This window comes from Miniopterus schreibersii, assembly GCF_964146895.1.
Source record: "Miniopterus schreibersii genome assembly, chromosome: 18".
Taxonomy (NCBI): Eukaryota; Metazoa; Chordata; class Mammalia; order Chiroptera; family Miniopteridae; genus Miniopterus; species Miniopterus schreibersii.
The window spans coordinates 17,059,635-17,085,545 of NC_138121.1; the positions used below are offsets into that span (position 1 = coordinate 17,059,635).

Genomic DNA, 25,911 nt, shown 5'->3' on the forward strand with positions numbered 1-25,911 from the left:
GTATGCAAAACAAAGACGGCACCTCTCCGACTTTCCATGTAGACATTTTCATTGGATACTTTTTGTTTGAAGAGTTTAACTCTTTTACAAGATATTTTAATTTATTTAACAACGTAATAACCAGAAGGTGGAGCTTTATCGCCCTTCCCTTGCCTGTGGGCTGAACTTACTGACTCATTCCTAACGAGTAAAGCGTGGAGAGGGACAGGGTAAGCTCGCCAGGGAGCACGAGTGACGTGACCACGGAAGTCACGTCCATGTCAAGTACCCCTGATATGACGGGCTGGGAGGGGTACTTTCAGAAAATCCATGCCCTCAGTCTAGTTTGAGAAGACATCAGGCAGACTCGAATTGAGGGATGCTTTACAAACCCCTGGCCAGCAGCCTTCCGAAGCATCACGTTCGCGCAAGACGAGAAAATTTGGAGGAACTGTCAGGGATCAGGAGACCTAACAACCTGGGGTCCTGGTTTGGGTCCTGGAACAGAGAAAGGATGTGAGTGGAAAAACGAGTGACATCGGAATAAAGTCTGTTCATTAGTAATAGCACTGTGCCAGTGTCGCTTGGTTTTGACAGATGTCCCAGATGTTAAGACATACGATGTTAATAGTAGGGGAAGCTGAGTGAAGGGCATATGGAGACTCCGCACCATCTTTGCTTCTCTTCTGTGCATATAAAATAATTTCAAACCAACCAAACAGCAACAACAAAAACCCCACAGTATGTGCCTGTTCAAAATAAAAAGTTTCGTCACTTTCTAGAATATGAAGTAAAAGGGGGAAGCTCCGCCCTGCCTTCTGTTTTCTGTGCTTACTCAAGAGCAGGGACTTAGGATTTGGTTTTCCTTCCAGCCCTTTTGCTAAGCGCACGTAAACATTTTCATTAAAAGCCTTGAAAAGGCCTTTTTTTTTTTTTTTTAACTCCCATTCTGATTATATGCCTTAGACGATGCAAACCTTTTCACGTTAACACAACTATTTTCCAAATAAATTCCTTCTTGCTCATATTTTGGCTCTTCCGTGAGACTTACTTAAAGTGGTGTTTGTTTAGCCAGAGTTTGATTTTATTTTCCACTCATACTTCTAACCCATCCAGGTCCCGTTTATATTGCCTCTGCCCTTGCCAGTCTTTCTAAAGCCTCCCAAATTAGCATCATCTGAGAATTTAATTAACTTGCTGTTTACCAAGCCTCTCCTTTCAAGATAATTAATGAGGATGTGAAGTGACACAGGGCCTGACACTGTTCCCAGTGGCACCTGAGCAGGCAGGCACCTACCCGCATGGCCCTGCGGGCCCCCGGGCTCCCCTTCGGCCGGCGCCCAGGCTTCGCGGCCACGCCAAGCGCGGGCACCCGTGGCACACCTTTGCTTAAAATCTGGCTCTCCCGCCTCACCTTTTATCCACTCGTTTTCTGCTTTGTTAATTAAAAAGCCTCATCTTACTTAGAATGGAATGCTTATGTTCTGGGTTATTCCCTAGACAGAGTCTCCATTACCGGGCCTGAAATTAAACTAGCTGCGAGCGCCGGGTGTTACAGTTAATTCCCTTTGTTTCTGCAAAAGTGGCAGCACAGCATCTCCTGCATTTTCGTCCCCCCACCCGCCCAGCTTTCCGCCAAATCCAGGAAACCAGAGGTGGTCACTGATCTCGAATTCAGTGCCGTCCGCTAGAACTTCCCGTGACGATGGGAATGTCCCACATCTGCGCCGTCCAGCACGGTGGCTCCTGGCCACGGGTGGCTGCCCGTCACTCGAGAGGTGGCCGGTGTGACCGAGAAACGGAACTTTTAATGTTTTAAAAGCGAGTTTAAATTTAAACGGCCGCACGGGGCTCGCGGGTGTCATGCCGACGGCGCTGTTAGCCGCCTCCCGCCTCCCGCCTGCCGCGGGTCACCCGCGGCAGCTCCGGAACCGTCCGCGGTCCCCACGCCCTCCCCAGCCGCGCTCTCCCCGGGCAGAGAAGGAGAGCTGATGGCGCCGTCACGTTGGGCGAGCTGTAATTAGGAAGGTAAGTTTTCCGAAGGAAAAAAGATGTTACTCTCTGAATCCAGATGTAAATGACTTGGATTATCCGTGTCACTGAGCGCGTCATTCATGCAGATAATTGAGAATCGACAGTGTCCTTTTCCCTCAATTACATCCTGATCGTTCCGTGTGTTACAATGGGAGAAACATGAAGCTGTTTTTAAGTAGCTGTGTTAATGTCCTCATTAATTTTACCTTTTCCCACCAATTAACAAATATGAACGCCTGTGGCGGAATGGAGTTGGCGTCCCCCGTGAAGCCGCGTTCATCCCGAGCGCTCCTGGACCGCCTGAGCCTGGTGGAGCCCCGCTTTTCGCCCCCGCTTCATGGCATGTCGCTCAGACAGAGGCGGTGTTTTTCGGGGGGCTCTTTGTACTGGGTGATTCACAGTTGTGGCACAGAGTGGCGTGACGAGCCCTGAACCCCCAGGGCAAGAACTGATCGCGCCTGGGGGCGACTTCCAGGGCTCCCACTGCCAGGCCACGTTCTCTTAGGCATGGCACAGCCCAGCGGTGACCAACCCAGGTGCCTCCCTGGGGTATCATACATGGTGCGGATACTGGGCTGGAGGGCACCTGCCCCATCTTACCTACTTGCATGTTGACGCGAGGGAATTGGGAGCCGGGACAGCCAGATAGGAACTCCTCACCTTATTTAAAAGAGTTAGAAAATCTCGGTTGCATGAGAAATCCACAGATATTAGTGTTAGTCATTAATTAAGATTTTTTCTAAAACCGCGAGAGTTATACAGCTCATACCCACAGGCTGCCCAGTTGCTCTCTGACGTAACCCTCCTGTGTCCATGAGAACCTTCTAGTCCACTAGGATCTGTCCACTAGTGTCTGCAGGGCTAGATCCATGCCGATGGTGTTATTGAGACGATGTTTAAATATTTTATTTTTCTAAATCCAGACATCCTGACCATTCATTATTGGGTGTCAAGTTCATTGCCAGCATTCTTCTTCTGCAAGATGCTTAGGAAGTAAGAGTGTGGTGTGTGGGAGGCTACACAGGGGTGGTAGCAGCCGTTCACCTTTTGGTTTTACTCCCTCGCTATTTAAACCCCGGTTATTTTCAGCTACTAGAGGGGATAGAAGAAGCCTACGTTTTCATTGTTGGTAATGCCATCATTAGGTAAAAGATGAGTCAGTTACAGGTATGGTTTACTTCTAAATAAACGTCTAACCTAATTCTTCCTCATGTGGCGTTACTGTGGACTAGAGAACACAAACCGCAAGTTTCTGTGTTCAAAAGTGTGAGAACAAGGGATGAAGCCTGGTTGTTTCAGGATCATTTCATCATTCAGAGTTAAATGGTACTTGAATTACTGTTGACTTTCGGTTTGAAACAACTTAATTTTATATCAAGTTTGTAAGCCTGGCTCTTACTTAGTTTAGACAAGTTGGAAGAAAACTTAATTTGCTTAACAAAGTGTGTGTGTGTGTGTGTGTGTGTGTGTGTGTGTGTGTGTGATCTCCCATCTTCATCAATATTCTGAATGACTGGGTAAATTATTTTTCACAAAGTTGTTTTTAAAAAAAACAAAAAACACATGATTAGCACATCATTGCCGAAGGGGAGAATCTATCCAGTCTGTTGTTTTTAAAAATAAAGTTTTATTAGAACACAGCCATGCCTGTTCTTTGACATGCTGTCCATCACTGCTTTTGTAATTGAGCAGTTGCGGTAGAGACCGTCCAGCCCTCAAAACCTAAAACATTTACTGTCCAATATTTACAGAAAGAGTTGGCCGACCATTGGTGTCGATGATAGAAACATGTTTTCTAAGAGGCTGTATTTTTATGAATTCTGGACCAATTCTGGTGTGATAAATTATTTTACCCAAATTGTCCTTAAAACTGCAGTTGTTGTCAGCTTTATTGGCTCGGGTTTACTTCTGTGATCTTAAGAATTTGCCTAGTAGATGTTGAATGTGATGACCCTAGTCTCATGGTAACTAAACCAGCATTGGCCTCTCGCAGATGTCCTGCTGGTCATTTGATTCCGGAGACTGAGGAGCTTTCAGCCTTTCCGTGGGAAGGATGCTGCTCATTAGTGGACATGTTCAGCCTCCAGTTTAGCTAAAATCTGAATGCCTTCTCAACCTGAGAAATAGTATTATTGTAAATGTTAAGTAACGTAGCTCTTTACAAAGACAGTGCTTCCCAGTCATCATTAGCTGTGCGCCATAGTCCTGCCTTCAGGAACCTTCCAGTCCTCCTGGGGAATATTCCTGATCCATAAAGCTGATAACCAGCACTCAGGGCATCGGTGGGAAAAGATGTGCTGAGAGATTGAGACTCTGAGAGCTGAGGGGAATGAATCACGGCAGACAGAACTAGAGCGGAGGTGGGGTGCTCAGAGGGGAAACAGAATTTGGCTCACCTGGACTGGAGGTATAATGGGAGGACATGGCATGAACACACACACACACACCCCACCCCACCCCACCCACTGCTGGAGACCAGGCTGGAGCTAGGGAGCAGTGGGCGATAAGATGCTGTCCTGGACGACCTTTCTCATGTACAGAGGGTGATGGAGATCATGTTTAGTGAGAAGATGAGTCATCCCTTCATTTGTCATGTGAGAAAACAAGAGGCAGGAATGTGGACAGACAGGCGGGGATGGATGAATCCAAAGCTGGAAGAAAGGCCACTATAAAAATACCGGTGTTACCTCAAGAGGGCACTGGCTGTTGGTCCCTTCGGCCTTATGTTACTATAGAATAGTCTGGGAAGGTCACTGAAAATTTTGTATTTCAAGACGTAAAGCCTTTAAAACACCTATTAAAAAATGTGTCTAGAGTCTAGATTAATACAGAGTCCGGATTTAAGAGTCCAAAAAAGGTTTCACAGAGATGGCACCTGCCAGTCAGTGTGGTGGTGAGCCACTGGCCAGGTCTGATACTGTAGCCCCAGGCCAGTTTGCGTCCAGGCGTCAGCATGCACCAGTGACGTTTTAACTGCTAACAGGCGTGATGCCTGGTCTTTTGCTCGAAGAAACTTCCCTTGTTGCCAGTTTTTCAGATGCAGTTTTCTGTAACTTGGATTTCAGTGAAGAAAATGCCTCATGGTTCTCTGGCAGGTTTCCTGAACCCCCAGCAGATCTTCTGTTGTGGGCACTTCCCATCTCTTCACTGGGTCTGGGCTGGCTGGGACCGAGGGAGCTTGTTGGCTGTAAGGACAGAGTGTCTTGGTCAGTGTGGACTGGCTGATGAGAAACCTCCCTATAGCTACCATTTACAAATTGTTTTTTAAAAAAAAGGTCTCCCTGTCTGGCTTTCAGCCACATTCCACTGGGAGCTTGAGAGCAGAACAGGGAGGTGGCATCTTTAGACCGAGTTGCTTGGAAGGGGCCAGCCAGGGGAGGGCTGGGGAGCCTGGAATTTGGGCGTAGACTGGAAAGGGAATGAGACACAGCTGCCCGGCTGGTGTGGTTCAGTGGTTGAATGTCGACCCATAGACCTGGAGGTCACGGTTTGATTCCCAGTCAGGGTACATGCCCGGGCTGCAGGCTCAGCCCCCAGTAGGCGTGTGCAGGAGGCAGCTGATCGATGATTCTCTCTCATCATTGATGTTTCTCTCTCTCTCTCTCCCTCTCCCTTCCTAGAACATACAGAAGATCACAAAACATACTTAAAAAAAGAGACAGTTAAGTATTGAACTTCTGAGCCTGTGAAGGGAACGGTTCCTCCCTCACAGATCCCAGAATTTGAAAATTGATGACGGTGAGAGATGTAACCGTTCCGTAGGGTCTAGACAGCCGCAGCTCTCAGCAACGTCAGTCTCCTAGGAGGACAGGGAGTTCGGGAAGAAAATAAAGGTGTGTGTGTATAAAAATGTGCTCACCCCGACGGCTCACACCCGGAGGGTCCCGCTGCTCCGCCGCGCTCCCTGAGCACCCGCTCAGCCACCGCCGTTCGTGTCTGAGCGCTCGCACCGCTCCCTCGGCTCCTGCCGGCGCCCCGCGTGTAGAGCCCAGGCCGTCCTGGGTCGTATTAGCTGTAAAGGTGTGATGGGTGCTGCGAACTCGCCCCCGGACTGCAGGCAGCGCAAACGGCTTCCCCGGAGAGGCCCGTGCGGCGTTTGGTTCCAGATGTCCTCAGTATACCCAGGCCTTGCAGTTTGAATTTGTCAGCTTAATAGCAAAAGAGCTCTTGTAAGAGAGCAACAACGATACTAACCCTGTGTAAAGACATCCAGGATGTAGACGAAGTGGAAGGGTGGAATGACCGGCTAAGTTCTCTGGCTGGGGGGATATTTTGGGGATTCAGAGAGGGAAGGAGAAGCACTTTGGGGGCCCGTATACTAAAATTAAGTCACTAAGTGCAGCCATCTATAGTAATTATATTCTGCCATAAAATTTTATTTAAACAAGCAATAAATATGAGCAAGCATACTTATTCTCTCAGTCCCGAATTCCTACCTCGTTCACCAAGGAATGCAGAGCCCCAGGTAGAAGTCGAGTGAAGTATTTGCTCAAAAGAGTGGTTAGTGGTGGGCACGGAGAGGGATCATCTGGTGCTGCAGACCCCAGAGGCCGGGCGACCGTTCTGGCTCAGGTGTGATGGGGAAGGACGTCCAGGTGGAGGTGCCATTGGTCTGCCCTGAGAGTGGTGCAACAGCCATTTCAGCAGGTGGAGAGGGTGTTGGGGAGGTTTTCCAAGCAGGAGAAGACCCCAAGACCACAAAGATTGGGGTTGGCGGATAAAGCGGGAACTGCCAGGAGTCTAATTTTATGTGGAGTGTGGAAGGGACTGGAGGGTTGGAATGGAAGCCAGAGGAAGAGGGTTGAGACCAGATTAGATAGGTCTTGAACAGCAAGTTAAAGACCAAGAGTAACAAGGGAGCATCACAGGATTTCCACCACTTATTCAGACTCAGCCAGCTATTTTTAAGTACCTATTATGGATCAGGAGCTGTGCCGAGCACTGAGGGAGAAAAAGACAGCTCGGTCTCCCGGCCTGTGAGATGCTGTTCACCCATGTGGCCCATGAGCAGGGTGTGGCTGGTGGCACAGCGACATAAGTATAGTAAGGACGCTGCTGGGTGGGCTCTGGGCCCAGAGGAGGGAGAGGGGAGCCTGGGAGTTGCGGAAGAGTGGCCCGAGGGCTGGGCCTTCGCACAAAGGAAAAATCTGATCTCTCTAGCTGTATATTTATTTATTCTGCTCATCTCGATACCTCTAAAAAAGACCCAGCTATTCTCATTTTACTCCATTCACAATTTGAGACTCTTGGCTTTTACAATTCAGTAGTGCGACCTGCTAGTGAAGTAGAATATCCACACGGGCCTCATTCCTTTGACGTCATTGTTCCCAGAGGCCCTATATTCTGGAGCGGGTGGGGGGTAGGCTTTGATCCAAACCTCAGTGAAATATCAAGGTTTCTAGATATTTCTTGGGCACTGAACTGTTTCTGATCCAGAACAGGACCAACTTGCTAACTCACCTTCTAACACAGTGGTCAGCAAATGAGCTTGCATGGGAATTGCTTGGAGAGCTTGTTAAAACCCAAGTTGCTGGTCTTTACCCTGGAGTTCCAATAGGGCTGGATAAGGCCTGAGGGGTTCCTAGATGCTGCTGGTCCAGGGGCCACATTTTGAGAACCCCTGCTCTAAGCAACGCATCCCCTGGGAAAAGGAACTGCTGTTCTTGTGGGACCCGCCTTTAGGGTAGCCCTTGCTCGGGGACGTCCACAGTGGGCGCTCTTCCCAGCCTTCCATGGCGGGAACAGATGCAAAGACGCACAGTGGCCTCCGAGGGCGGGCGGCAGGCTCTCAGAAGCCCCGTGGAGCCCTCCGGGTGGTTCTTGGAGAATCCGTACTCCTGCAGTGCCTGTGCGACTTGCAAAAGGTGCGAGGCCATGTGAAATGGGACCCTAGGCTCTTGACTTCGCACCTCCCTGTCCGTGAGGGAGCACCCATTCTCAAGACTGAGACTCATCTCAGAAACGGATGTCCTCCGTGAAGAGTGGCCGTTTTGCACTCTTCCGCCTTCGGTCCCTGGTCCCCCAGTGTAGCTGTTGGACATCAAGGTTCAGCCTTGGCTTCATCCACTCCTGCTGGTTGGGACCAACTCTTCTGCAAGAGACCCCCTGCCCTTGTGATCTGGAAATGGTGTTGAGGAGGTGAGGGCGCTCATATTAAGTGACAGCCCTAGGGAGGCTGGCAGACACCCAGAGGCCTTCTAGCCCAACGATGCTCCCTCCGGTCTTTGAGCTCCTGCCCGTTGGAATGATTAATTGATGTCCTCCATTCTGCCGGACAATTAAGGAAAGCAGGGAAAGGAGGGAAAAGCCTTCAGTTAGACCTAATTTGGCACCATATTGTTTTCTGTTAATCTATTTTGTTTCCTGTCCGTCTGTCCCAAGGGACAGGTGCCTTGCTGCTTGCTGAAGCATGCATAACTAATGTCCTCATTACGGGCTGATCTGTTTATCAGGGCCATGCGTGGAAGCCGGCCTGCCAAACCGAGGCGCAAGCTGGGGGCTGTTCCCTCCCTCTGGGCCTTAGCCCCACCTCATTAAGCTGGTCCAGGCTATTGATTGGGAGCCTGTGTTTGGAAGAGTCTTACTTACTCCATGCATTACCTTGACAGATTGATCAGATCTGATTGAGAACCTCTTAAAGGAACGAACAGCTGTAATGGGAAAGTTGGACTCTGTCATCCGTTAGGATGATTCTGGGAGCAGGAACAAGGCTGACATCTTGGAGCAATTGTATTTACAATTAACATGGCTGAAAACGATTGCCTCTATTGATCCCCCCTTCCTGCAATTACAGCCCCATTGTTTACATTCCAGCACTTCAGTTATAAAAAGGAAATTCAATAATTATTGCATTATTTAAAGTTAAAGTGCCACAGAGTTTGCTGGCTACGCTTGCTGGTTGATTTAACGTTCAGTAAAATCCATGCTGAGCTCTCCATCTTGAGGCCGAACAATATCGGCTTTTAATGAGACTTAAAAAGGGGGGGAGGGAAGGAGAGCAAAACCCAGTGCACAGGGTGTTTGTCTGGGTTATTTATGGGGGAGCCCGAAAGCAGGGCAGAGAAACGAGCCATGTCATCGTTGGCAAAATTGCATCCCCTGTCGCCACGTGGCTGTCCGCTCTGCAGCCAGCCACCTCCTGGCCTCGACTCCAGCTCAGCTCTGTGCCCTCAGAGGCATTTTTATCTGTTCTCTCTCTTGGTCTCTTGTCCCAGTCCCACAGGTATAACTGTCTCCTTCAACTTTCAACAAAACCCATGGAATTTAAGGAGAAAGGGTAAAATGTCTTAGCCGCCAGAACGAACACTGTCAAAGGCATTTGTTAGAGGGAATTTTCCTCTCCTGCCTCGTCAATTTCCCATTTCCTATTTTAAGGGAAAGATGAAATCAAAATTAAGCCCCTCGTCTCAGGAAGGAGTCGGCCTGTGCGTGCTCCCTGCTCCTTGCCTGTCTCACGCTGGCCGCCCATGTCTCTCATAAGGACGGTGAGGAGGGTATTTGTCAGCAGATCGTGGGAACTCAAGAAAAGCCTTTGGATTTGAGCACCAAACTCATGCTCTCAGCAGCAGCAACTAGAAAGTTCAGGAAGAATTTTAAAGACCGTTTTATTTTTTTCTCGTATTTGGTTTACGTTCTTCCGTGAGCCCGGGTCCAACAAGACACCTGGAGAGGCGCGCTCAGCAGGTCGCAGAGTTCTTGAGCATAAAGAGAGGCTTCATGCCTCGCCATCGAGAGTCACGCTTCCAGCAGCAGGCCCAGGAAATTTCAGACCGCAGGTGTGAGCGGGGCGAGGCAGATGAGTAAGGCCAAATTCTGACTTTTATGAAGTACGTGGTACAGGCCGGCAGCAGGCGGCTGCTTCCGTGTGGCTTGTTCATGAAACAGGTGAATTCTTGTGCACAGGCTTCGCGTGACTTATCTAGTGCAGTTGCTTATCGAATCTGAAATACTCTTTGGGAAAAGGTGGGCGCAGAAATTTTAGGCCCTGGAGAGACTCTTCTTATTGGGGACTATCTCCATGTGTTTTGAGTGGCGTCTGTTCCGTGGAGCTGCTCTCCAGGCCAGAGCATCATTTCTCAGAGTGTGATCCCAGACCAGCTGCATTAGTGTCACCTGGGAGATTGTTAGAAATGCACGTTGTCGGGGCCCACCACCAGCCCAGGTGAAGCAGAAACCCTTGGGGTGGTTCCCACATCTGTGGCATAACAACCCCCCAGGTGCTCCTCCTGCGTGCCCGGGTTTAGAGAAGCACCAGGTTGGAACGCTGTCTGCCTCATTAACCAAGCCCGCGGTGCTGCTCCTGCCAATCAGAAGTGAGCCGGCAAAATCTGGGCTCCAGGTAGAAAGACGATGGCTGTGCCAACTATTTGGGCAATCCTTCACCTCTTCCAAGGGATTTCCACATATGTTTTCTCATGTGGTTTTTAAGACTGCCTCTGAGGAAGACAGGGCAATTATAAACATCTCCATCTTACAGATGAAGTCACACACCTGTTTTGACCACCACGCAGGTGTTTTTTCTGCTGTGTTTCTTCTACTGTGTTGACTCATGGGATTAGAGATACAAATAAGCAAGACCTTCAGCGTGGATTTGGGGAATCAGGGTGGTATCTGCCACCCAGTTCAGCTGAGTTTCCCTTCCTTTCCTCGTCTTCACCCAGAATGTTGGCAGACGTGATAAAAAACATGGGCTTAGATTTTCATTATATTGGTGCCCTGATGGGCAAAGAGACCCAGTAAACAGATGTGGTTTTGTGGGAAGGACATGGGCTTGTGGTGTGGACCCAGGCTCTGCCTGCACCAGTGGCATGACCTTAGACAAGTGACTTAAAATAAAATTGAAGCACCCTTATGTGAAAGAACTCGGCCCACTGCATTCTTAATATCCTTTCCATGTCACAACTTCTGTAGGTCACAGTTTCTTTACTGTCAACCAGGAATTCCTCTTTGGGGCCGAGGAATGGTTATAAGGAAGGAAATGGGTCCTTTCCATCCCTGATCCTGGAGCTTAACTAATTTGAAAAATAATGATAGTGATAATCACCTTACTTATTATAAAGGCTCACAGTGCATCTGGCACTGGAACAAGCACTTTATAATTATTATCTTAATGAATCTTCCGAGTGGTGCCACGAGGAGGCTCTGTTATTATCTGGTATTGCAGATGAGGAAACTGAGGCCCAGCAGTGTGCGTAACTTGCCCAAGGTGGCACAGTAGGAGCCAGAGGGCAGGTTTTCCACCGGCTGTCTGAATCCAGAGAGCACCCAAACCACCATTGTCAGCCACAGCCTGACGTGGAGTTGAATGAAGACAAGCCAGAGTAGCATGTACATGTGGCCTTTATTTTTCTATGGGGCTGGGAAGGAGTGCGTATTAGTGAATGAAGAGAGTAACTGTCATCAGTGTGCTGTCCTAGTGGAGGGGGGAGCTTTCAGGTCCTAGGAGCTTTAGGCTATTCCTGGAGGATAGTCAGGGTGATGTCAGCCTCATGGGACCCACTTTGTTACTTTATGCACCCACATATCTCCCGTGGCTTCCCAGCCCCATATGTAGATGCTTATTTTACCATCACGGAAATCAACCATCGTTTTGCTTATGACCTCATGCTCTCATGGGCCCCTTCCATCGGGAGAACCCTACGTACCTGGTGAAATTCCTCTCCCTTCTGCAGTTTTCCTAACAGAGGGAAATGAAATCTATTATGCGAAGGCATGGACATTCCACAGGAGTCCATATTTGGAGTTTTCTAGAAAAGATTCAAAGGCACAGCAGATACAACCTGTAGATAGTTACAGATTTATGCTGTTACTTTTCCTTCTAGATCTTACTCCACTTCTCTCAAGGGAACACTCAGATTGAGACTTTCGAATCAGGAACTGTCATTCTTATGGGGGAAGAGATAGGTGCAGGGCTGGGAGGCCAAGAAGACTTCGGCCTTGGAGCTTGGAGGGGGAGCAGTAGTGGCCTGATCCAGGGCTTAAGGAACCCGGCCTAGAAACCGGAAAATAGGTCAGAGCACTGCAAATGGACTGATCCGAGGGGACGTTTTTATTTCCTTTCACTTTCTCTTGTAAATCGTGGCTGGGGCTTGCATCTTTTGGCATCTGCGGGGCTCCTGCGGTGATGTGGGACTAAATTAGCATGTGCCGGGGGTGAGGGCACGCGTGGGTGGAAAGCCAGCATTGAACAGAAAATACGTATATATTTAGGTTGACCTTCCGGAAGCCTTCCTAAGAAATGCGAGGTTAAATTTGGAACTGTAACTCAACCTTTGATTTAAAAATTAAAAAGTCTGTAACGCAGCCGCTAATTAGAAAAGTCACCGTCCCCATGCCTGGTCGGGTTACACCTGAAACAGTTCCTTTTTCAGGCAGTCAAGGCGAACAGCTGGATCTGGGGAGTCTTGTGGTCCATAGCACCCCTGCGGTCAGTGCAGCATAGCTGGGCGGCTGTGAACTTGGCCTCAAGCCCCGGTTTCCAGTCCTGTCTCTTCCACGCTCCGTGAGGCCTCAGGGGAGTCACATGACCTCTCTGAGCTCTGGGTTCCTCCAAGGACAGGAGCCGAAAGCTACTCACCTCGTGGGGCTGTAATGAGAGGATGGGGTGTGCGAAGGTGCTTCCTCAGCAGTAGGCGCTGCGCGTGGAAGTGATGGTCAGTGAGACACTCGCTCCCTTAGTTCATCTTACGGTGCAGGGACTGCGCCAGCCTGCTCTGGGCCCTCCTGGTCCCGCTCCCTCTCACTGGAAGCATCAGTGAGATTTTTATTGCCCTGGCCCTGACGGGAGACACTGAGTCCTTGGCATGCTGTGGGTCGTGGTTTTTCCCTCCAGAGGCATCATGCAACAGTGGCCTCCTCCATCGGGGACCTTCTTTTTATGGATTGAGAGGCCCTTCCACCTGCCCTTGCCTAGATGCGAATCGGAGCCCCGACAGGTATCTCCAGGGACCCTTGCTGGATGCCCAAGGGGCAGGAGCAGGGGGGCGACTCTGCTCTGAAAGAGACACCCGGTATCCCCGGGGGCGGGTAGCCCATTTGCTCGGAGAGGTGCCCGGGAGCAGCATCTCCCCATCAAAGAGCTTCATAGGTCCGTTTGCTCTCGAAATAGACGTACGCTGTGTGCGCAGAAAAGTGTGGCGAGGGGCGCGGGTGTTTATATTAACAGGTGTTATTCCCCAAGAAGTTCCATTTGTGAATCCCGTGAGCATGTCAGAATGTACTTTGTCCATTTTTGCTTTAAAGAGGACGCTTTGACAAACCCTGATCAATATTTTACATTCCATGCATGAAGAACCAGATGTTAGAAGTTTCCTGTTGTTGGGAGGGAGCCGGGCCCTCCAGATTTATAGAAATCAATGTTCTCTGACAGAAGTTGGTTAGTTTTCCTGGGAAACAGGGAACAGGAACACATTTTTTTGATTTTCATGATGAATTATTTTTTTTTCTAACAAGAGCACTCTTCTCGTCTCTTTGACTCTCAGGCATTGGCCGGGGTGAACGAGCATAACATATTAATGGGGTGTAGAGTCCCACAAAGTAACGTGGCTGCCTTTTTTTTTTTCTTTCCTTTTTTAATTATTAATTTGCTTTCTGTTCTCGACTTCACGTACCAGGCTCATTGTCGGAGGCTCCTGTTATTACAGAAAGGGTGTTTCTTTCCTGAATTCTTCCCCCAGAAGCAGGCCCAGAAGGGAAGATTTGAGACATTAGATGTTTCCATGTCAGGAGCACAGGAGTGTCACTGTCCAGCTAAACCAAGATGGGACCAGCGTTTTCAAAAATAAGTAGCTCCAACAGGATCAGAAAGAGGTTCAGGAAAAGGTCTGGTCATTTCCAGCGCAAGGTGCTGACCACCTACTGTGTGTAAGTCAAGCTCCTCATTGCTGGCGATGGGGACAGTCTGTGCTATGCTGCACTGTGGTACTTTGGAGAAGGTGGAGATTATTGGGCTCTTTCCCTGCTTCCATTTATGAGTCAAACTGGATCCTTATTTCTTTCTTGTTGGCCATTGTACTTGGAGCTTTCAGAAAGTAAATCCTCTTGCCAAGTGTGGAGATTTCTTTCAATGGAAAGGACTGTCCATTGCTGTTCACACCACCCAGCATGTGGCAGGCACTTTTTCATCCAGCCATTGAGATTGGGGAAAATCAAGGAACCCCGTGGGCTGATTGAAGGTTTTAGGGAGAGGCTGGTGGAACTGTGAGTTTGGGTGGACCTCAGTTGCCACTCTCTTTTAGTCAGCTTGATCTCCCTTTCTAGATTTACTAGCTGGCTGTGCTTTCCCATATTAGTTTCAGGTAGATGCCAACTTAAAAAAAAACTATTGAATTTATTGGGGCGACATTAGGTAAAAGAATTATATAGGTTTCAGGTGTACAGTCCTATAATGCATCATCTGTATGCTGTATTGTGTGTTCACCACCCTATGTCAAGTCTCCTTCCATCACCATTTATCCCCCCTTTACTCTCTTCTACCTCCACCCACTCCCCTTTCCTATACTGTTTTCTGTGCTTCTGGGGGTTTTTTGTTGTTGTTGTTTGGGTTTTTTGCTTAATCCCTTCACCTTTTTCACCCAGCCCCTGAACTGCCTTCCTCCTTGACAGCTGTCAGTCTGCTCTCTGTCTCTATGAGTCTGTTTCTGTTTTGTTTATTTTGTTCATTAGATTTCACATATGAGTGAAATCATATGGTACTTGTCTTTCTCCGACTGGCTTATTTTACTTGACGTAATGCTCTCCAGGTCCATCCATGTTGTCGCAAAGGGTAAGATTTCTTTCTTTTTTACAGCCAAGTAGTATTCCATTGTGCAAGTGTCCCACAGCTTTCTTGTCCACTCATCTACTGACGGGCACTTGGACTGCTTCCAAATCTTAACTATTGTAAATAACGCTGCAGTGAGCATAGGGGTGCATAGATTCTTTCAAATTAGTGTTTCTTCGGATATATTTCCAGAAGTGGAATCACTGGGTCAGAAGGCAGTTCCATTTTTAATTTGGTGCCAACTTTTCTTGAGTGAGCCAGTGATTTTCACTGGTCCAGCTGGTATATTCTCACATTGGTATTCCAGCCAAAGGGATGCCCCTTCAAATCCCCTGGCATGTTCTCCAAGTCACCACAGCCACTGCTTTAATCATCTGCAGGTGTGAAGCCCCTAGAGGGGGGGGCATATTCTGTGTGTGTTTGCATAGTGTCTAATGTGTTGTAGACACTTAGAATCAACCCAAAACCAAACCCTGCCCAATGGGTTCAGCAGCCACTTTTCTTTGGGTCCAAAAGTAGCAACACATGCCTCACAGCACACTCACCACAGTTGAAGTTGTCGTTTGTTTTCTTTTTAAACTATACACCCGACCTGTCAGAGGTGAGCAGGTAGGAATCTTGAACACAGAATTAAAAACACAAAAAAATGGAAAAAGCTGAACAAAATCTGGGTGCCCCTCCCAAGGATGGGAGGGATCTGTGTCGAGGGCGGGAGAGTTGGGGAGCGGAGGATTTGCAGGGGAGAAACATTTCCTGCCTGGCGAGGAGAGCAGGAACTCCGAAAGCAGGCAGTTCCCATATTGATGTTCCACTGGGGTTTGAGCCTTGGTGGATTCTTCATATATTACAGTGAATTTAATTAAATACATTGTGATCCCAATTGAGGGTATTCTAATTAGCTGGGTCAGGAACAAATTATTCTCCCTCCTCCAAATGAAAACATCCACTGTCTTTGGCAGGGAGAGCACGTCCTTGGCTGACTGGCTTGGCCCGTGGAGTCCTCGCCGGCCTCTCCAGCCCCACCCCCTCCTGCTGCTGCTGCTGTGGCCAGTTCCACGGGTGGAATTCTGGGGGTGGGGGGCATCTGGCCAACAGGCTCAGGGCGTTGACCCTGTCATGGCCTGGGAAATGACCAGATGGTGCGGAGAAGGTCACAGAGGTCAAGACCCTGCTGCTAGCGTTGGGTTGGGTCAGGCCCCTGTTTGCACCAGGTTGGACAGCCTGAGAAATACTGAGTGAGAACTTAGAAAATGTGGTGAGAACAGGATCTGTCCCATGCAGGTAGCCATCAGGAGACTCGGGTTGCGAGTGGAAGCTTGGGTTGGGATATCAGCTTTATAGGCAGGTGTTTCCTAGCAACTGAGAAATAATTTCTTCTGCATTTGTGTGTGTATGTCTTGGAGAATGAACTTGAAGTGCAAACACAAGCTTGGAATTTTGAATGAAGCTGTTGCGCAAGTCTCGTAAAAGAGGACCCTAAATGTCCCCTAGACCGGGATCAACAGAAGAGTTGATGGCCGTCTGCCTTGTTTCCTTTAGTTCTTTCTTCAGCATTTGTGGTGTGTGCCCATTTCCCTTCCCAAATGGCTCTCAAGTGGCAGAACTAAGAACTCCTGGTGTCACAGAGCGCGCCGTGTACCACCATGACTTGGAGTGTGGAGCAGTTTGGGGACATCTTCCTCATATCAGTTATTTTTAAAGCAGAGTCCCCAGTATGATCTTTATTCCTGTTAGGATTTCTACGGCACTGCCACCCCTACATTTCAGAACAAAAGACATTTGACACGTTAGCTTCATCCAATTCTTTTTGGCCAGGGTAGCCTCTCTCCTGGCTCTGAGATTGGAAACCCCAGCCATTTCACAAAGAGCCCTCATATCCGTATTAAACTTCATGCTCACGGTCCAGTGCCTTACTTCTAGGAAATCCCGTTTCGTGGGAAGGTGATGGGAACTGGGGGTAAGGCTTCCATGATCCTTGCTCTGGTTCCAGAGTTTACGATGCCACCCCAGTCCCTCGATAGAACGCATTGCTCTGGATCCTGTGTTATCTCCCCAGTTATCTTTTATCCCATCTGTTTTTGTTGAAGCTTTAATAAATATAATTCTTAGTGACCCGGGGCAGCAGTCCCTGGCTCTATCCACGTTTCCTGCTCCTCAGTCCCACGCTCATCTCTTTCCTTGGTATCTGGCCCATCAGACCCTGCTCCTGGGAGGAAGGGCTGTAGCCCCCAGGACACGGTGCTTCGGTGCAGCTCTCCCTCCTGAAAGCCTCTTCGAGGAGCCTTGTCTCAGAGGAGGTCAATTGAAAATAAACCATAAGAAGACAAAACAGCTCAGGTTTATTTCAAGAAAAGTAGCTTTTTACTTAAAATTGTTGTATTCCTTGAACGGTTAACGTTGAGCTTGCTGGTTCTTTAAACTCCATCTGGTTGTGAAATGGCTCTAGAATGGCTGGTGGAAATATTAGCAAGTTCCAGGGCTCTGCACTCAGCTGGTGAAATCACCCCTTTGGTGGGAAAGGAGGTTCTCCCTCTCGGTACCTGTAGAGCCCTCCACACTCCTGCCTGTGGGCTAGGTTGGCCAGTTTACGTGATGGAGGGCTTCCGCCTCTCTCCGCTCCCCACGGTGATTTTTCTACAACACGTACTTGGTGCCTTCATGTTTCCTCTTCCAGTAAGGTGCAAACAAGCTTCTGGAATTTTCACACCTTTTCAGTGAGTGTTGGACGTGCGCCTGTGAGCAGATGCGCTCCCGAGTCGTGTTGTTCAGTAGGAAGTGTTCGTAGGGCCACTCAGACACTTTCAGTGTTTGGGCCCAGTGCAAGGCATTCTAACGACAGCTCTGCTTTCTTGGGGTCTTTTATTCTAATCTGGACAAGAAACAGTTGTCAGGGCATCAAACAGGACGGGTGGAGCAGGACAGAGGGAGCAGCGCTCAGTGCTTCCGAGGCACCTGCCGCGTGCTCTGGGTTGCGACTTGAATTGGGTTCCAGGGGCTGGGGCTGGGGCTGTGGGCAAGGAAAGAGAGAGGGAAAGACAGGTGATGACATGAACGCATTAGATACTTTACATGACCTGAATTTCGACCTCCAAAGGGTGCTGAGAGTCAGGTCCTAGCTCTCTTTTCGATGAACTAGCTGGGTTACCGTGGATCAGTCACTTAAGCTTTTTGGAATTGTTTCCCCTGCTCCGTGTACACACAACAGAAACATTCCCTCCTCCCCTAATGCGGGACATTTGAAATGAAGGAGCTGGCCTTTCTGTGTACCAGGAGCGAGCATCTCCATTCCCTACCTGTTTGTAAAAAGGGTGCATGGGTTTCTTTCACAGTCTCAAAGGGGCATGAAAAAGCTATAAACTTTGTGCTTGGAAGATCTTTGTCTTCTCTGAGGCACAGAAGTCCGGGGTCTGCTCCCTGCTTCCATGACCTCGGCTGTTCTTAAGCCCGTGACTTGAATCCCGTGTGAGCCTGCTTCCCGCCAGCTCGTGAGCTCCCATGTTCTGGAGTCAGTCCTGTGTCTACACAAACACCACACAGAGAGTAATGCTGACCATCTGTGCACTAAGCCAGATGACCTTGAGATGTTGGCAGGGAACTAGTCGGGAGACATTTGTTTTTCTGTCTTTTTTTTTTTTAATCCAGGGGAAAACCTAATTTTGGGTTCTCCTAGTAGACCATAGTTCTAAATATAAAAACTTGAGCCGCCTTCCTTGGCTCTGTGTTACTGTACTAGGTGGGATTCTATAGAGGCTGGGGGCCCGTGTAGATTATTTAGACTCACTTTTTCTGTAAAGAGCCAGACCGTTCTGTGTTAGGTTTTGCAGGACATACAGCCTTTATTGCAACTATCCAACTGTGGTGTTTCGAAAGCAGCTGTGGACGACTCGTGTCCTGTGTGCGGCTGCGTTCTGTTAAAACTTGATTTACAAAAATAGTCAGCAGGTTGGATCTGGCCTGCAGGCTATCGTTTGCTGGCCCCTGATCTCAGTGGGGCAGGATACTTTGGAGAGTGGAAGGGGAACCTCTCATTCCTGGGCCAGGAAAACCAGTGTTACGGGAAAGGTCCAGTCTTTCTGCATTTTCAGCACCATGAAAAGCCGCACGGGAGGGGACACGGGAATGAGAGTCAGCTTGCGGCTTGTCCTCAGAGAGCTGCTAGAGAAGGGGACAGTGGGGGACACAAAGCAGACGCCTCTAAGGAGTCTTATCAGGCTGCGGCCGGGACGGCGGCGGGCCCATGGCAGCGGTGGCTTATCCGAGGCGTGTCCCTCTTTGCCCTTGCAGCACCTGCAGCAGCACGAGAGCGGCGTGGAGGGCGAGAGCTGCTACTACCACTGCGTCCTGTGCAACTACTCCACCAAGGCCAAGCTGAACCTCATCCAGCACGTGCGCTCCATGAAGCACCAGCGCAGCGAGAGCCTGCGCAAGCTGCAGCGGCTGCAGAAGGGCCTTCCCGAGGAGGACGAGGACCTGGGGCAGATCTTCACCATCCGCAGGTGCCCCTCCACCGACCCAGGTGAGCGCGCGCGGGCGTGGCCGGCCCCGCGGGGCCCAGGCGGCAGCCTGCGAGGCCTCCCGGGGGCCTTGGCTCCGTGCAGCCGGCCCTCGTGTGCACTGCTGGCCTCACAGGTGGCCGTGGTATCCTGGAAGGAGCATTCATGGGGTGTTGCTTTTTTTTAAAAAAAAGGAACTTAGCACCACTTTTCTTCGGGCATCTCCAGCCACCGCCAACAGACGTCCTGTTCCCATCCCCAGTCTCCCCTTGCGCACGCCCCAGATTCAGCATATGGCGTCAGGTTGACATAAAGCAAGTGCTAAGTTATGTCTCGTTTGGTATTAAGAACAGGCAGTTTGTGGCCTCAGATCTGGTCTGTGAGAAATGACTTCAGAAAGAATCAAAACAAGTGCTTGTTATAAACATTAGAATTGTATTTGACAGTGACCCTGGCTGTTCTGTGACTCAGTGCTGCCTGTTGCTTCACAGTGTCGAGACCTTCCAGAGGGGACTCACCCGCTTCCGCCTGCCATCCTGTCATCTCGTCCACAGTCACCTTTCTCTGTAGCCCCCACCCTCCCCTGTGTGACTCATTCCCGCTGCCACCTCACTGGGTACAATCGCCCTTCTATTTTTTCAGCCTTCCAGTCCCTTTCTCTCAACTTGGAAGCACAGGACACTGGCTTGCCTCTTGAAAAACAGTTAAAACAAAAGCCCTTCCTTAATCCCATGTCCCACTGCCTGCCTCCTGTAGGATCTCCAGGATTCCTGAAAGGACAGCCTGCGTTGGCCGTCTCCAGTTACGCCTCCCTCTGCCTGCGCCTGTTTCCTCCGGTCATCAGCCACCCTTGAGAGGTCACCCAACCCAGTGGCCCCCTGCTGGCCTTACTCTCTTCTTTCTGTGGTCTTCGAAATGGTCTTTCTGTGGACCTTCTCCAAGCTCCTCCCCCCTTCCCTGGGCACTCAGGTGTGTTCCTTTCCCATCCTCCTGCTCCTCTTGGCTGTCCTCCGGCTGCCCCACACGCCGGTGTCACCGGGCATCAGGCCCTGGCCCTTGGCTCCCAGCCTCTTGAAGCTTTGATCTCCTGGGGTTGCCGTGTGTCCTTCAGGCAGCTTCCTGGCGTTCTCATTGGTGCCACCTCATAGGCGCTGAGCTCAGGACTTCCTGCTCCAGACCTCTTTCCCCAGATGTCACGCTATTGAATGACCTGGTTGGGCTGGGGACTCAGGGCCATTCTTTATCCCTCCATTGCCAGCAGCACCCACTCAGCCAGTGAGCCGTTGCGGCTGGGTGGGGGGGGTTTTAATCTTAACGTTATCAAATTTCACATTTTTAGAGCTTTTAAAGGCAAAACTTCCATAGCCCTTATGAAAAATGGCATGGCCTTCCGCATCCCATTCCCCAGAGCAGTGGCATTCAAGTTTTAGTTGTTTCTTCCGTTATTTATTTTCATATTTATTAACATGCGTCTGTTAGTACTGCTTTCGATTTTTGTTTGTTTTTTTTTAAAGTGTAAGGCCTCTCTTGGCTCTCTACTCTGGAAGATGGCAGTTTCACTGGCGTGCCATTCTATAAATCCACACACTGGCACCCTCCCACATGCTCCCCATCCACAGACCACTACACACCACACACCACACAGGCGCTCCGTGCACACTCACACATGCGCACTCGGCACCCACACACGTGTGCCCTCACCACACTCGCCCCCCGCCCCCCACTCCCCAGCCCCCTGCACACTCAGTCCTCTCCTCCCTCCACCTTCCAGTATGATTAAATAATAATTTGGGCTTTTATTAATATTCAGTGTTTTCATTATTCTAACTCTATAAATATTAATCACAGCTGAGCCGTGTAGAGTTTTATAATTTCATTTACCTTCTTGTTCAACTTTTTGTTTTCCCTGCTTTTCTAGGTACCTATGATTAATTCATGGCTAACCCTCCCCAGAGGAGACAATCCCTGATCTCCAAAAGCTCTGCTGTATCAGTTGTGCCGGGAGCTTCGTTTCCTCCCGGAGGCATCCCTCCCAGGCCCCTGCAGACCCCTCTGGCCACCTGCTCCTGTCCCTGTCACCCTGCTCTAACTGCGCTCCCGTCTCCACCTAAGTGAGACCGGACTTCCCGTATGACAGGCTGTACCCGCATTTGAGCCTGTTTCCCCCACTGGAGTGGCTCAGGTTTCAGATCACAGTGGGAAGGCCAGTCACCCTGAGTCAGTATGAATCATTTTTTCAGGAAAGCGCAGTTGGGCACAAGGATAATTTTTGCCATATCCAGGTCACTGCAAGACTGTCCCCTCCCATGTTTTTTTTCAAATGCCTCTTCTGGTTAAAATCCAGATGCCTTAACCCATGGGGTCTGCTTTGCGCCCGATCCCATCCGTCTGGGTGGTGGTGGGTGCTCATAGGAGCAAGGTTGGGGCCCAGTACCCACGGACACATCTGTGGCCCAAGACTCAGACCGTTGTGCCATCTGGCTGTGGGGTCCCCATTCCCCGCTGGGGCCTCTGTCTGATCCCTCCACTCCCCATTATTCCATTGTCGAGTCATTTCATAGGATTCTCCTTCCTCCACCAGTCTACGCAGACCTATTTATTTCAGGGTTGGGATTTTTTAAGATTGTGGGTTTTTTTTTGGCCAGCTCTGGTTACATCATTGTTTTAATCTTCTGTTAAAAGCTGGTCCCTCTCCCCCCCCACCCCCATTCTTTCTTTCACTCTGCTCAGAATTCCCTTTTTATTAATGAGGTGCCCCAAACTAAATAGTGTACAGCTGCCATTTCACCCGGGGTCTGTGGACTGGAACAAACAGTTCCCTGTTTCATAATGTAATACTTCTATTGCTGTAGTCCGCTCTGGAATTGCTTTCTTACACCATTGCCTTCTGGGTTTCTCTCATGTAATGCGTATTAGGGATCCCCCTCTCCCCCCGTGAAGTGTATGAGCAACTTTAGTCTAGAAGATAGACTTCCTCTCTCTGTATTTCAAAATCCCTCTGTATTGTCTTTGGCCTGGAGTCATGTTTTTGCTCTCCACCCGCCTTCTTCCCTGCCCCACCCCGCACATACACTCTGGCTAAATTTACCCTCTTTACTAATCACAAAAGGGGCGAATAAATTACTAGGTAATGGTCATGTGGACATTAACAGCAGCTTGGTGCTGTTTTGGGAACTCCTTTAAGAAAACCCATCTTAAAATATATTCTCTTTGCTGCACACACACACACCCCACCCCTGGCCACCCTAAGGGATTGGCTCTTAAAAACTTCTTGAAAGAATGTCTCAGTTAGTTGGGCACCGAGAGGTCGCCAGTTCGACTTCCTGTGAGGGCACATGCCCAGGTTGCAGGCTGGTTCCCCTCCCCGGTAGAGGGCATGCAGGAGGCAGCCGGTCGATGTTTTGCTCTCATGTCGATGTTACCCTCTTTTTCCCCTTTCCCTTCCTCTCTCTCTAACATTCAATAATAATCATAATTTTTAAAAATGTCTTCAAGAAAAAGATATTGTGGACATGGTGGAATTGACATTGAAGGTCATCAACTTCAAATTTTGTCAACACATACTTTGTAAAATATCCCCAGTTTTCTCCTCTCAAACCTAAGGATCAGAACCTTCATCTTCAGCTAGAAAAGTCATTCCTTTAGCGTAAGGAGGCCTCGGGGAGACTTAAGAGCACCTTTGGGAGCCCTGCCTGTCTGACTCAAAGCTGCATGGGTATTAAAGGCTGTGATGTCTAGAGTTTTGGATCTTGGTGTTCTCGTGTCATCTAATTAATGCTAGTGCTCTTTCTCCTTTCCTGAAAGTTTTACACAGAGGCCATCGGGAAGAACCTTCTTTCCTTTTCTGAGCTCAGGACCTTATCCCCGGTCTCCTGTCCCCTTCTATGGGGCTTCCCTTGCTGAGGCTGGTGGAGTGAATTCTAGGTAGGATAGGTTCTTCCCTGTGATGACAAAAATGTCATCTTTTCAAATATTTGTTAACATAAGCCAACATGTTTTCTGATCAGGCAAGTTCACCATCTAGCCTGTCGACTGGCATCACCATGTAACTATGAAGACCGAGAGACTGTGATGGTTTCCTCTGCCCTTCAGAACTGGCCGTGGCCAGGATTTACACCTGCCCCTGGAGAGGCCTCTCAGCCAGACACACAACATCTCGGTCCTGCCCTGCACCAAAGGGCTACGTCTTGGTTGCAGACAATGTGCTAATAATTAGGCCACCCTCCCCTGCGTGGTCCTGCTTGTGGGCAAACTTCACCTTTACATCAGTGGGCAGGCCGAGCCCTGTACTGTATTGTCTTTACGTAGTATGTTGGTGTTTGTGGTTATGCTTCACACACACATGTGTACACACTTCCCCCACACACCCCATGGTGGGCCTTCCCTAGAAATGGCTTGGAAATGCACATCTCAGAGAACAGGAAGTGACCTAATCAGATGAGGGTTCCCCACCCCAACTTTTTTTTTTTTTTTTTTTTCATCTCAATCTTTCAATGATTATCTTGCATGTATTTTCTGCAAGACCAAGTGGTCTCTTGACTGTGTTGGGGGTTGGTCTTTTCACTTCATCTCTCCACAAAGGTAGAGGTGGAGAAAGCCTATTGTGGGCCAACACCCTGGATGATATCTCTCAGTTACTGGCATCCACTGTTTACTTCCCCTTAGTTGACCAGAAGCTCTTGAGACATGGACCGTTCTCCTAGGGTGGGTCATGTGTAGGATCAGCTTCCCTGGGTACTTATTAAAAAGGTATTTCTGGCTCCAGGGTGAAACTGTAGTTAATTTCATTCTATCCGTGCCCCGGGCTTGGAGAAGACAGGAGGTCCTTTGTGTTTCTGCCCTTGGCCTGCCTTCTCGCCGCCGCCTCCTGCTTTCTCTCTTACCCTCGCCTTAACTGCTTCTCTCGTGTAGACGTAGATTTCAAATCTTTGCACAGATGAAATGGAACGATTCTTGATTGAGCGCCTACTATGTGTAAGACTTTTTGAGTTGAGGGCCACAGCTGACGTCTCCTCTCAGCTCTTGACGCGGATACACTGGTTAAGACACCAGCTCAGGCATTTGGGGCAACTAGAGGATGACTCAGTTTCCAGAAGCCACGCTCATTCAGAGTTAAGGAGACTATGTTGCTTGGAGCAGAAGACGGCATCCCTCTCTGTGCCACATCTTTGTGCTCAAGGTAGTGAGCTCCTAAGGCCAGGGGGGCACAGGCAGCTTGCCAGGTGTTGTCGTGGTTTTGGTGACAACCTACACGGAAACAGTCACTGGCTTTGCCTGATGGATCATTTTTTTGAACCGAGCTTCAGGGAGTTCTGTGGTTAGCTCATACGACTTAAGAGCATAAGAAAATGTACTGTTTTTAACTTTCTCATTTGATTTTGTTTTTATTTTCCCAAATTGTCCCAAGGCTGCCCTCTAAATATGAACTAGTTTATTTTTTTTGTAAATAGCTAAATTATAAGCAATTTCAGTGTAATTTTTCTCATAGCACTAAAATATGTTGTGGCCAGTTCTGTAATTCTGAAGCATTGTTTTTATAAAACCAAACAGCTATGTTGGTTGTGTCCCCCCCCCTTTTTACTGTATATCTTGTTGACGGGGCTTGGGGAAGACACAGGGATAATGTATTTCTAACCAGAGAAGTTAAATGTAAAAGCACGTCGGAACAAATTGGGGTGACTGAAATTTTAAGCACTTAGGAAGGAATGAAGAAAATACGACGTTATCTGTTATAAATACATTCCCCAACGAAGACTGTTTGGACAAGGATTGTAAACATCAGTGTGCTCTTTAGAAAGATGCTTTACAATGCAAGAATAAAGAGGGGCCATTATGTATCGAATGAAAGAGACTATATTGTTAAGTGGAAAAGGGAGTTTATAGAGTTTGATTCTGTTTTTTTAAGTATGTTTTTAAGTATTTTCTTAAAGCACCCATTCCGAGTAAAGTCTGTGATTGGCACACCTGGCTGTTTCATGGGTGGGATCTACTCATGTATATAGAGTCTAATAGAGTGTCAGGCACATGGCAAGAGCTCGAATATTGGTGAACCTTATAGGTAGAGATAGCAGCAAAATCGCTAGTGATATACCAAGGAGTACATCGTTGGTTTTCTTTTGTTCACAGAGATAGTTTTCTGTCCGTCGGTGCACGGCATACAGAGTTTGATTATAGTCTGATTCTCTTGCATTTTGCATCGACGTGAAGAGGTCAGGAGTGGCTCTCCGGGCATACACTGTCTTGTTTTTCTGTTGGAATAGAGTTCCTGATTTGCCTTAATTAGTCCTCTAACAATCTACAAAGGTCAGTGCCAATTGCCTGTTCATTTACATTTGTAATTGCAATGGCTTCTGATTGCACATTCCTTGTCCCAGTCCTTCCTCTAAGTACATGCTAGTGCGAACTTCTCTCCCCCGCCTCCCACACCGCACGCACAGCCTTGCACCAGCCCTGCACGGGAGCCGGGGACCTGGCTCTTCATACAAGAAACCTTTGCACGGGTGGCCCAGCCTTCCCTGGAACTTCGGCGTCTGTGCATCTTGGAGAGGCGATTGCTTCTAAGTTAGGGCCATAATGAAGTCAGAGTCGGGGAAATTACGTCGATGCCAGGCAAGAAATCTGAGAGCCATTATCCAGGAGCCTTCT

General features: G+C 48.9%; 1 protein-coding gene across 5 annotated transcripts in view; it reads left to right on the top strand.

Moving 5' to 3' along the window:
* Positions 1-25,911, top strand: part of ZFHX3 (zinc finger homeobox 3) — a 243,494-nt gene that overhangs the window by 126,817 nt on the left and 90,766 nt on the right. For all 5 annotated transcript variants that reach the window (XM_081119491.1, XM_081119493.1, XM_081119492.1 and 2 more), the window contains one exon: positions 19,058-19,289. In XM_081119491.1, the coding sequence (XP_080975617.1) occupies positions 19,058-19,289 (232 nt within the window). The remainder of the gene's footprint in view (positions 1-19,057; positions 19,290-25,911) is intronic.